The 12,388-nt window shown below is 48.2% G+C and overlaps 1 protein-coding gene across 1 annotated transcript in view; it reads right to left on the reverse strand.

The window, feature by feature from the left end:
• Positions 1-12,388, reverse strand: part of LOC306765241 (proline-rich protein 12-like) — a gene marked incomplete at both ends in the record, with an annotated part of 489,381 nt that overhangs the window by 200,815 nt on the left and 276,178 nt on the right. The window contains 1 exon segment of the mRNA XM_079252643.1: positions 3,481-3,614. Within this exon segment, the coding sequence (XP_079108769.1) occupies positions 3,481-3,614 (134 nt within the window).

Below are 12,388 nucleotides of genomic sequence, written 5' to 3' on the forward strand. Positions count from 1 at the left end.
CCCATCTATCCTATTCAACCAGAACCATCAGAACCATCAGACCCATCCGACCCATCCGACCCATCAGACCCATCCGACCCATCCGACCCATCTATCCTATTCAACCAGAACCATCAGACCCATCCGACCCATCCGACCCATCAGACCCATCTGACCCATCAGACCCCTCCGACTCCTCCGACCCATCCGACCCCTCCGACCCCTCCGACCCATCCGACCCCTCCGACCCCTCTGACCCATCCGACCCCTCCGACCCATCCGACCCATCGGACCCATCAGACCCATCGGACCCCTCCGACCCATCCGACCCATCCGACCCCTCTGACCCCTCCGACCCATCTGACCCATCCGACCCCTCTGACCCATCAGACCCATCCGACCCATCTATCCTATTCAACCAGAACCATCCGACCCATCATATCCATCAGACCCATCGGACCCATCCGACCCATCGGACCCATCGGACCCATCGGACCCCTCCGACCCATCCGACCCCTCTGACCCCTCCGACCCATCCGACCCATCCGACCCCTCTGACCCATCCGACCCATCCGACCCATCCGACCCATCTATCCTATTCAACCAGAACCATCAGACCCATCAGACCCATCCGACCCCTCTGACCCATCCGACCCCTCCGACCCATCTATCCTATTCAACCAGAACCATCAGACCCATCTGACCCATCTGACCCATCCGACCCATCCGACCCCTCCGACTCCTCCAACCTATCCGACCCATCCGACCCATCAGACCCCTCCGACCCATCCGACCCATCTATCCTATTCAACCAGAACCATCAGAACCATCAGACCCATCCGACCCATCCGACCCATCAGACCCATCCGACCCATCCGACCCATCTATCCTATTCAACCAGAACCATCAGAACCATCAGACCCATCCGACCCATCCGACCCATCAGACCCATCCGACCCATCCGACCCATCTATCCTATTCAACCAGAACCATCAGACCCATCCGACCCATCCGACCCATCAGACCCATCTGACCCATCAGACCCCTCCGACTCCTCCGACCCATCCGACCCCTCCGACCCCTCCGACCCATCCGACCCCTCCGACCCCTCTGACCCATCCGACCCCTCCGACCCATCCGACCCATCGGACCCATCAGACCCATCGGACCCCTCCGACCCATCCGACCCATCCGACCCCTCTGACCCCTCCGACCCATCTGACCCATCCGACCCCTCTGACCCATCAGACCCATCCGACCCATCTATCCTATTCAACCAGAACCATCCGACCCATCATATCCATCAGACCCATCGGACCCATCCGACCCATCGGACCCATCGGACCCATCGGACCCCTCCGACCCATCCGACCCCTCTGACCCCTCCGACCCATCCGACCCATCCGACCCCTCTGACCCATCCGACCCATCCGACCCATCCGACCCATCTATCCTATTCAACCAGAACCATCAGACCCATCAGACCCATCCGACCCCTCTGACCCATCCGACCCCTCCGACCCATCTATCCTATTCAACCAGAACCATCAGACCCATCTGACCCATCTGACCCATCCGACCCATCCGACCCCTCCGACTCCTCCAACCTATCCGACCCATCCGACCCATCAGACCCCTCCGACCCATCCGACCCATCTATCCTATTCAACCAGAACCATCAGAACCATCAGACCCATCCGACCCATCCGACCCATCAGACCCATCCGACCCATCCGACCCATCTATCCTATTCAACCAGAACCATCAGAACCATCAGACCCATCCGACCCATCCGACCCATCAGACCCATCCGACCCATCCGACCCATCTATCCTATTCAACCAGAACCATCAGACCCATCCGACCCATCCGACCCATCAGACCCATCCGACCCATCAGACCCCTCCGACTCCTCCGACCCATCCGACCCCTCCGACCCCTCCGACCCATCCGACCCCTCCGACCCCTCTGACCCATCCGACCCCTCTGACCCATCCGACCCCTCCGACCCATCCGACCCATCGGACCCATCAGACCCATCGGACCCCTCCGACCCATCCGACCCATCCGACCCCTCTGACCCCTCCGACCCATCTGACCCCTCCGACCCCTCCGACCCATCAGACCCATCCGACCCATCAGACCCCTCCGACCCATCAGACCCATCCGACCCATCCGACCCATTCGACCCATCCGACCCATCAGACCCATAAGACCCATCGGACCCATCCGACCCATCGGAGCCATCGGACCCATCGGACCCCTCCGACCCATCAGACCCATCCGACCCATCGGACCCCTCCGACCCCTCCGACCCATCCGACCCATCCGACCCATTCGACCCATCCGACCCATCAGACCCATAAGACCCATCGGACCCATCCGATCCATCGGACCCATCGGACCCATCGGACCCCTCCGACCCATCAGACCCATCCGACCCATCGGACCCCTCCGACCCCTCTGACCCCTCTGACCCCTCCGACCCATCTATCCTATTCAACCAGAACCATCAGACCCATCTGACCCATCTGACCCATCGGACCCATCCGACCCCTCCGACTCCTCCAACCTATCCGACCCATCCGACCCATCAGACCCCTCCGACCCATTAGACCCATCCGACCCATCAGACCCCTCCGACCCATCCGACCCATCTATCCTATTCAACCAGAACCATCAGACCCATCCGACCCATCCGACCCATCAGACCCATCCGACCCATCCGACCCATCTATCCTATTCAACCAGAACCATCAGACCCATCCGACCCATCAGACCCATCCGACCCCTCTGACCCCTCTGACCCATCCGACCCATCCGACCCATCTATCCTATTCAACCAGAACCATCCGACCCATCCGACCCATCCGACCCATCAGACCCCTCCGACCCATCAGACCCATCCGACCCATCCGACCCATTCGACCCATCCGACCCATCGGACCCCTCCGACCCATCCGACCCCTCCGACCCATCAGACCCATCAGACCCATCAGACCCATCTATCCTTTTCAACCAGAACCATCCTACCCATCCGACCCATCAGACCCATCCGACCCATTCGACCCATCGGACCCATCAGACCCATCAGACCCATTCGACTCGTCAGACCTATCAGACCCATTCGACCAATCAGACCCATCAGACTCATCAGACCCATTCGACCCATCAGACCCATCAGACCCATCGACCCATTCGACCCATCAGACCCATCGACCCATCGACCCATTCGACCCATCGGACCCATCAGACCCATTCGACCCATCAGACCCATCAGACTCATCAGACCCATTCGACCCATCAGACCCATCAGACCCATCAGACCCATCGACCCATCGACCCATTCGACCCATCGGACCCATCAGACCCATTCGACCCGTCAGACCTATCAGACCCATTCGACCCATCAGACCCATCAGACCCATCTATCCTATTCAAACCGACCCATCCATTCGACCTGACCCATCCCACACCAGAGACCAGAAGCAGGGGGCTCACCTCAGAGCGAGACCCACTCTGTGCCATGGCTTCCGGGAACAAACTCGAACATAATCTTTCTTGTTGATGTTCTCCAGGAACTTCACGTACAGACGCTGGTAGCGCGTTTTGGCATCACCAAAGTATCCCAGATACTGCAATGTAGGGAGAAAAGCATTGTATTTACAGATGGAACGGAATTTCACCAAATTAAAAAGTGCAAATTTACAACCGAATCACATGAGAATAGCTTATCAAGCCAAATTTTCTCCCCAGTAGTGGATAAACATCATGTTTATCTATAAATATGATGTTTATCTACAAACATCATTATGTTTATGTAGAAACATCATGTTTATTGACTAACATCATGATGTTTATGTAGAAACGTCATGATGTTTGTAGAAAAACATCATGTTTATCTATGCATCATAATGTTTATTTCATTGTTTGTCACTGGACTGTTTAAACTGGGAACAGGTCGTTAACATGACTGTTTTAACTGGGAACTGGTCGTTAACGTGACTGGTTTAACTGGGAACAGGTTGTTAACATGACTGTTTTAACTGGGAACTGGTCGTTAAAGTGACTGTTTTAACTGGGAACAGGTCGTTAACATGACTGTTTTAACTGGGAACAGGTCGTTAAAGTGACTGTTTTAACTGGGAACAGGTCGTTAACTGGGAACAGGTCGTTAACGTGACTGTTTTAACTGGGAACAGGTCGTTAACCGGGAACAGGTCGTTAACCGGGAACAGGTCGTTAATGTGACTGTTTTAACTGGGAAAAGGTCGTTAACTGGGAACAGGTCGTGAACGTGAATGTTTTAACTGGGAACAGGTCGTTAACCGGGAACAGGTCGTTAAAGTGACTGTTTTAACTGGGAACAGGTCGTTAACTGGGAACAGGTCGTTAACGTGACTGTTTTAACTGGGAACAGGTCGTTAACTGGGAACAGGTCGTTAACGTGACTGTTTTAACTGGGAACAGGTCGTTAACCGGGAACAGGTCGTTAACGTGACTGTTTTAATTGGGAACAGGTCATTAACATGACTGTTTTAACTGGGAACAGGTCGTTAACGTGACTGTTTTAACTGGGAACAGGTCGTTAACGTGACTGTTTTAATTGGGAACAGGTCGTTAACTGGGAACAGGTCGTTAACGTGACTGTTTTAACTGGGAACAGGTCGTTAACCGGGAACAGGTCGTTAACCGGGAACAGGTCGTTAACGTGACTGTTTTAAGGTCGTTAACTGGGAACAGGTCGTGAACGTGAATGTTTTAACTGGGAACAGGTCGTTAACCGGGAACAGGTCGTTAAAGTGACTGTTTTAACTGGGAACAGGTCGTTAACTGGAAACAGGTCGTGAACGTGAATGTTTTAACTGGGAAAAGGTCGTTAACCGGGAACAGGTCGTTAACGTGACTGTTTTAACTGGGAACAGGTCGTTAACCAGGAACAGGTCGTTAACCGGGAACAGGTCGTTAACGTGACTGTTTTAACTGGGAACAGGTCGTGAGCGTGACTGTTTTAATTGGGAACAGGTCGTTCACTGGGAACAGGTCGTTAACTTGACTGTTTTAACCAGGAACAGGCCATTAACGAAACTGTTTTAACTGGGAACAGGTAGTTAACTGGGAAAAGGTCGTTAACGTGACTGTTTTAATTGGTAACAGGTCGTTAACGTGACTGTTTTAACTGGGAACAGGTCGTTAACGTGGCTGATTTAACTGGGAACAGGTAGTTAACTGGGAACAGGTCGTTACCTGGGAACAGGTCGTTAACATGACTGGTTTAACTGGGAACAGGTGGTTAACATGACTGGTTTAACTGGGAACAGGTCGTTAACGTGACTGTTTTAACTGGGAACAGGTCGTTAACGTGACTGATTTAACTGGGAACAGGTAGTTAACTGGGAACAGGTCGTTAACGTGACTGTTTTAACTGGGAACAGGTCATTAACTGGGAACAGGTCGTTAACATGACTGTTTTAACTGGGAATAGGTCGTTAAAGTGGCTGATTTAACTGGGAACAGGTCGTTAACTGGGAACAGGTCGTTAACGTGACTGTTTTAACTGGGAACAGGTCGTTAACCGGGAACAGGTCGTTAACGTGACTGTTTTAACTGGGAAAAGGTCGTTAACTGGGAACAGGTCGTGAACATGACTGTTTTAACCGGGAACAGGTCGTTAAAGTGACTGTTTTAACTGGGAACAGGTCATTAACGTGACTGTTTTAACTGGGAACAGGTTGTTAACGTGACTGTTTTAACTGGGAACAGGTCGTGAACGTGAATGTTTTAACTGGGAACAGGTCGTTAACCGGGAACAGGTCGTTAAAGTGACTGTTTTAACTGGGAACAGGTCGTTAACTGGAAACAGGTCGTGAACGTGAATGTTTTAACTGGGAAAAGGTCGTTAACCGGGAACAGGTCGTTAACGTGACTGTTTTAACTGGGAACAGGTCGTTAACCAGGAACAGGTCGTTAACCGGGAACAGGTCGTTAACGTGACTGTTTTAACTGGGAACAGGTCGTGAGCGTGACTGTTTTAATTGGGAACAGGTCGTTCACTGGGAACAGGTCGTTAACTTGACTGTTTTAACTGGGAACAGGTCGTTAACATGACTGGTTTAACTGGGAACAGGTCGTTAACGTGACTGGTTTAGCTGGGATCAGGTCGTTAACTGGGAACAGGTCGTTAACATGACTGTTTTAACTGGGAACAGGTCGTTAACATGACTGTTTTAACTTAGAACATGTCGTTAACTGGGAACAGGTCGTTAACGTGACTGGTTTAACTGGGAACAGGTCGTTAACATTACTGGTTTAACTGAGAAAAGGTCGTTAACGTGACTGGTTTACCTGGGAACAGGTCGTTAACTGGGAACAGGTTGTTAACATGACTGTTTTAACTGGCAACAGGTCGTTAACGTGACTGGTTTAGCTGGAAACATGTCGTTAACTGGAAACAGGTCATTAACGTGACTGTTTTAACTGGGAACTGGTTGTTAACGTGACTGTTTTAACTGGGAACTGGTCGTTAACATGACTGGTTTAACTGGGAACAGGTCGTTCACTGGGAACAGGTCATTAACTTGACTGTTTTAACCAGGAACAGGCCATTAACGAAACTGTTTTAACTGGGAAATGGTAGTTAACTGGGAAAAGGTCGTTAACGTGACTGTTTTAATTGGGAACAGGTCGTTAACGTGACTGATTTAACTGGGAACAGGTAGTTAACTGGGAACAGGTCGTTAACTGGGAACAGGTCGTTAACATGACTGGTTTAACTGGGAACAGGTCGTTAACGTGACTGGTTTAACTGGGAACAGGTCGTTAACGTGACTGTTTTAACTGGGAACAGGTCGTTAACGTGACTGATTTAACTGGGAACAGGTAGTTAACTGGGAACAGGTCGTTAACGTGACTGTTTTAACTGGGAACAGGTCACTAACTGGGAACAGGTCGTTAACATGACTGTTTTAACTGGGAACAGGTCGTTAACGTGACTGTTTTAACTGGGAACAGGTCGTTAACGTGACTGTTTTTACTGGGAACAGGCCATTCACGAAACTGTTTTAACTGGGAACAGGTAGTTAACCGGGAACAGGTCGTTAACGTGACTGTTTTAACTGGGAACAGGTCGTGAAAGTGACTGTTTTAACTGGAACTGGTCGTTAACGTGACTGTTTTAACTGGGAACTGGTCGTTAACGTGACTGTTTTAACTGGGAACAGGTCGTTAACGTGACTGTTTTAACTGGGAACAGGTAGTTAACTGGGAACAGGTCGTTAACCGGGAAAAGGTCGTTAATTTGACTGTTTTAACTGGGAACTGGTCGTTAACGTGACTGTTTTAACTGGGAACTGGTCGTTAACGTGACTGTTTTAACTGGGAACAGGTCGTGAAAGTGACTGTTTTAACTGGGAACTGGTCGTTAACGTGACTGTTTTAACTGGGAACTGGTCGTTAACGTGACTGTTTTAACTGGGAACAGGTCGTTAACTGGGAACAGGTCGTTAACAAGACTGTTTTAACCGGGAACAGGTGGTAAACTGGGAACAGGTCATTAACGTGACTGTTTTAACTGGGAACAGGTCGTTAACTGGGAAAAGGTCGTTAACGTGACAGTTTTAACTGGGAACAGGTCGTTAACATGACTGGTTTAACTGGGAACAGGTCGTTAACGTGACTGGTTTAGCTGGGATCAGGTCGTTAACTGGGAACAGGTCGTTAACATGACTGTTTTAACTGGTAACAGGTCGTTAACATGACTGTTTTAACTTAGAACATGTCGTTAACTGGGACCAGGTCGTTAACGTGACTGTTTTGACTGGGAACAGGTTGTTAACCGGGAAAAGGTCGTTAACGTGACTGGTTTAACTGGGAACAGGTCGTTAACTGGGAAAAGGTCGTTAACGTGACTGGTTTAACTGGGAACAGGTCGTTAACATTACTGGTTTAACTGAGAACAGGTCGTTAACGTGACTGGTTTAGCTGGGAACAGGTCGTTAACTGGGAACAGGTTGTTAACATGACTGTTTTAACTGGAAACAGGTCGTTAACGTGACTGGTTTAGCTGGAAACATGTCGTTAACTGGAAACAGGTCATTAACGTGACTGTTTTAACTGGGAACTGGTTGTTAACGTGACTGTTTTAACTGGGAACAGGTCGTTAACATGACTGGTTTAACTGGGAACAGGTCGTTCACTGGGAACAGGTCGTTAACTTGACTGTTTTAACCAGGAACAGGCCATTAACGAAACTGTTTTAACTGGGAAATGGTAGTTAACTGGGAAAAGGTCGTTAACGTGACTGTTTTAATTGGGAACAGGTCGTTAACGTGACTGTTTTAACTGGGAACAGGTCGTTAACGTGACTGATTTAACTGGGAACAGGTAGTTAACTGGGAACAGGTCGTTAACTGGGAACAGGTCGTTAACATGACTGGTTTAACTGGGAACAGGTCGTTAACGTGACTGGTTAAACTGGGAACAGGTCGTTAATGTGACTGTTTTAACTGGGAACAGGTCGTTAACGTGACTGATTTAACTGGGAACAGGTAGTTAACTGGGAACAGGTCGTTAACGTGACTGTTTTAACTGGGAACAGGTCACTAACTGGGAACAGGTCGTTAACATGACTGTTTTAACTGGGAACAGGTCGTTAACGTGACTGTTTTAACTGGGAACAGGTCGTTAACGTGACTGTTTTTACTGGGAACAGGCCATTAACGAAACTGTTTTAACTGGGAAAAGGTAGTTAACCGGGAACAGGTCGTTAACGTGACTGTTTTAACTGGGAACAGGTCGTGAAAGTGACTGTTTTAACTGGGAACTGGTCGTTAACGTGACTGTTTTAACTGGGAACAGGTCGTTAACGTGACTGATTTAACTGGGAACAGGTAGTTAACTGGGAACAGGTCGTTAACTGGGAACAGGTCGTTAATGTGACTGTTTTAACTGGGAACTGGTCGTTAACGTGACTGTTTTAACTGGGAACTGGTCGTTAACGTGACTGTTTTAACTGGGAACAGGTCGTTAACGTGACTGTTTTAACTGGGAACTGGTCGTTAACGTGACTGTTTTAACTGGGAACTGGTCGTTAACGTGACTGTTTTAACTGGGAACAGGTCGTTAACTGGGAACAGGTCGTTAACAAGACTGTTTTAACCGGGAACAGGTGGTTAACTGGGAACAGGTCATTAACGTGACTGTTTTAACTGGGAACAGGTCGTTAACGTGACTGTTTTTACTGGGAACAGGCCATTAACGAAACTGTTTTAACTGGGAACAGGTAGTTAACCGGGAACAGGTCGTTAACGTGACTGTTTTAACTGGGAACAGGTCGTGAAAGTGACTGTTTTAACTGGGAACTGGTCGTTAACGTGACTGTTTTAACTGGGAACAGGTCGTTAACGTGACTGTTTTTACTGGGAACAGGCCATTAACGAAACTGTTTTAACTGGAAACATGTCGTTAACTGGAAACAGGTCATTAACGTGACTGTTTTAACTGGGAACAGGTCGTTAACGTGACTGATTTAACTGGGAACAGGTCGTTAACGTGACTGATTTAACTGGGAACAGGTAGTTAACTGGGAACAGGTCGTTAACCGGGAACAGGTCGTTAATGTGACTGTTTTAACTGGGAACTGGTCGTTAACGTGACTGTTTTAACTGGGAACTGGTCGTTAACGTGACTGTTTTAACTGGGAACAGGTCGTTAACGTGACTGTTTCAACTGGGAACTGGTCGTTAACGTGACTGTTTTAACTGGGAACTGGTCGTTAACGTGACTGTTTTAACTGGGAACAGGTCGTTAACTGGGAACAGGTCGTTAACAAGACTGTTTTAACCGGGAACAGGTGGTTAACTAGGAACAGGTCATTAACGTGACTGTTTTAACTGGGAACAGGTCGTTAACGTGACTGTTTTAACTGGGAACTGGTCGTTAACATGACTGTTTTAACTGGGAACAGGTCGTTAACTGGGAAAAGGTCGTTAACGTGACAGTTTTAACTGGGAACAGGTCGTTAACATGACTGGTTTAACTGGGAACAGGTCGTTAACGTGACTGGTTTAGCTGGGATCAGGTCGTTAACATGACTGTTTTAACTGGGAACAGGTGGTTAACGTGACTGTTTTAACTGGGAACAGGTCGTTAACATGACTGTTTTAACTGGGAACAGGTCGTTAACTGGGAACAGGTCGTTAACAAGACTGTTTTAACCGGGAACAGGTGGTTAACTAGGAACAGGTCATTAACGTGACTGTTTTAACTGGGAACAGGTCGTTAACGGGACTGTTTTAACTGGGAACAGGTCGTTAACATGACTGTTTTAACTGGGAACAGGTCGTTAACATGACTGTTTTAACTGGGAACAGGTCGTTAACTGGGAACAGGTCGTTAACAAGACTGTTTTAACCGGGAACAGGTGGTTAACTAGGAACAGGTCATTAACGTGACTGTTTTAACTGGGAACAGGTCGTTAACGTGACTGTTTTAACTGGGAACTGGTCGTTAACATGACTGTTTTAACTGGGAACAGGTCGTTAACTGGGAAAAGGTCGTTAACGTGACTGGTTTAACTGGGAACAGGTCGTTAACGTGACTGGTTTAGCTGGGATCAGGTCGTTAACTGGGAAGAGGTCGTTAACATGACTGTTTTAACTGGGAACAGGTCGTTAACTGGGAACAGGTCGTTAACATGACTGGTTTAACTGGGAACAGGTCGTTAACATGACTGGTTTAACTGGGAACAGGTCGTTAACGTGACTGATTTAACTGGGAACAGGTAGTTAACTGGGAACAGGTCGTTAACGTGACTGTTTTAACTGGGAACAGGTCATTAACTGGGAACAGGTCGTTAACATGACTGTTTTAACTGGGAACAGGTCGTTAACGTGACTGTTTTAACTGGGAAGACGTCGTTAACGTGACTGTTTTTACTGGGAACAGGCCATTAACGAAACTGTTTTAACTGGAAACACATCGTTAACTGGAAACAGGTCGTTAACGTGACTGTTTTTACTGGGAACAGGCCATTAACGAAACTGTTTTAACTGGAAACATGTCGTTAACTAGAAACAGGTCATTAACGTGACTGTTTTAACTGGGAACACGTCGTTAACGTGACTGTTTTTACTGGGAACAGGCCATTAACGAAACTGTTTTAACTGGAAACATGTCGTTAACTGGAAACAGGTCATTAACGTGACTGTTTTAACTGGGAACAGGTCGTTAACGTGACTGATTTAACTGGGAACAGGTCGTTAACGTGACTGATTTAACTGGGAACAGGTAGTTAACTGGGAACAGGTCGTTAACCGGGAACAGGTCGTTAATGTGACTGTTTTAACTGGGAACTGGTCGTTAACGTGACTGTTTCAACTGGGAACTGGTCGTTAACGTGACTGTTTTAACTGGGAACTGGTCGTTAACGTGACTGTTTTAACTGGGAACAGGTCGTTAACTGGGAACAGGTCGTTAACAAGACTGTTTTAACCGGGAACAGGTGGTTAACTAGGAACAGGTCATTAACGTGACTGTTTTAACTGGGAACAGGTCGTTAACGTGACTGTTTTAACTGGGAACTGGTCGTTAACATGACTGTTTTAACTGGGAACAGGTCGTTAACTGGGAAAAGGTCGTTAACGTGACAGTTTTAACTGGGAACAGGTCGTTAACATGACTGGTTTAACTGGGAACAGGTCGTTAACGTGACTGGTTTAGCTGGGATCAGGTCGTTAACTGGGAACAGGTCGTTAACATGACTGTTTTAACTGGGAACAGGTGGTTAACGTGACTGTTTTAACTGGGAACAGGTCGTTAACATGACTGTTTTAACTGGGAACAGGTCGTTAACTGGGAACAGGTCGTTAACAAGACTGTTTTAACCGGGAACAGGTGGTTAACTAGGAACAGGTCATTAACGTGACTGTTTTAACTGGGAACAGGTCGTTAACGTGACTGTTTTAACTGGGAACAGGTCGTTAACATGACTGTTTTAACTGGGAACAGGTCGTTAACATGACTGTTTTAACTGGGAACAGGTCGTTAACTGGGAACAGGTCGTTAACAAGACTGTTTTAACCGGGAACAGGTGGTTAACTAGGAACAGGTCATTAACGTGACTGTTTTAACTGGGAACAGGTCGTTAACGTGACTGTTTTAACTGGGAACTGGTCGTTAACATGACTGTTTTAACTGGGAACAGGTAGTTAACTGGGAAAAGGTCGTTAACGTGACAGTTTTAACTGGGAACAGGTCGTTAACATGACTGGTTTAACTGGGAACAGGTCGTTAACGTGACTGGTTTAGCTGGGATCAGGTCGTTAACTGGGAAGAGGTCGTTAACATGACTGTTTTAACTGGGAACAGGTCGTTAACATGACTGTTTTAACTTAGAACATGTCGTTAACTG

This window comes from Telmatherina bonti (assembly GCF_933228915.1).
Source record: "Telmatherina bonti genome assembly, chromosome: 14".
In the NCBI taxonomy this organism is placed as follows: Eukaryota; Metazoa; Chordata; class Actinopteri; order Atheriniformes; family Telmatherinidae; genus Telmatherina; species Telmatherina bonti.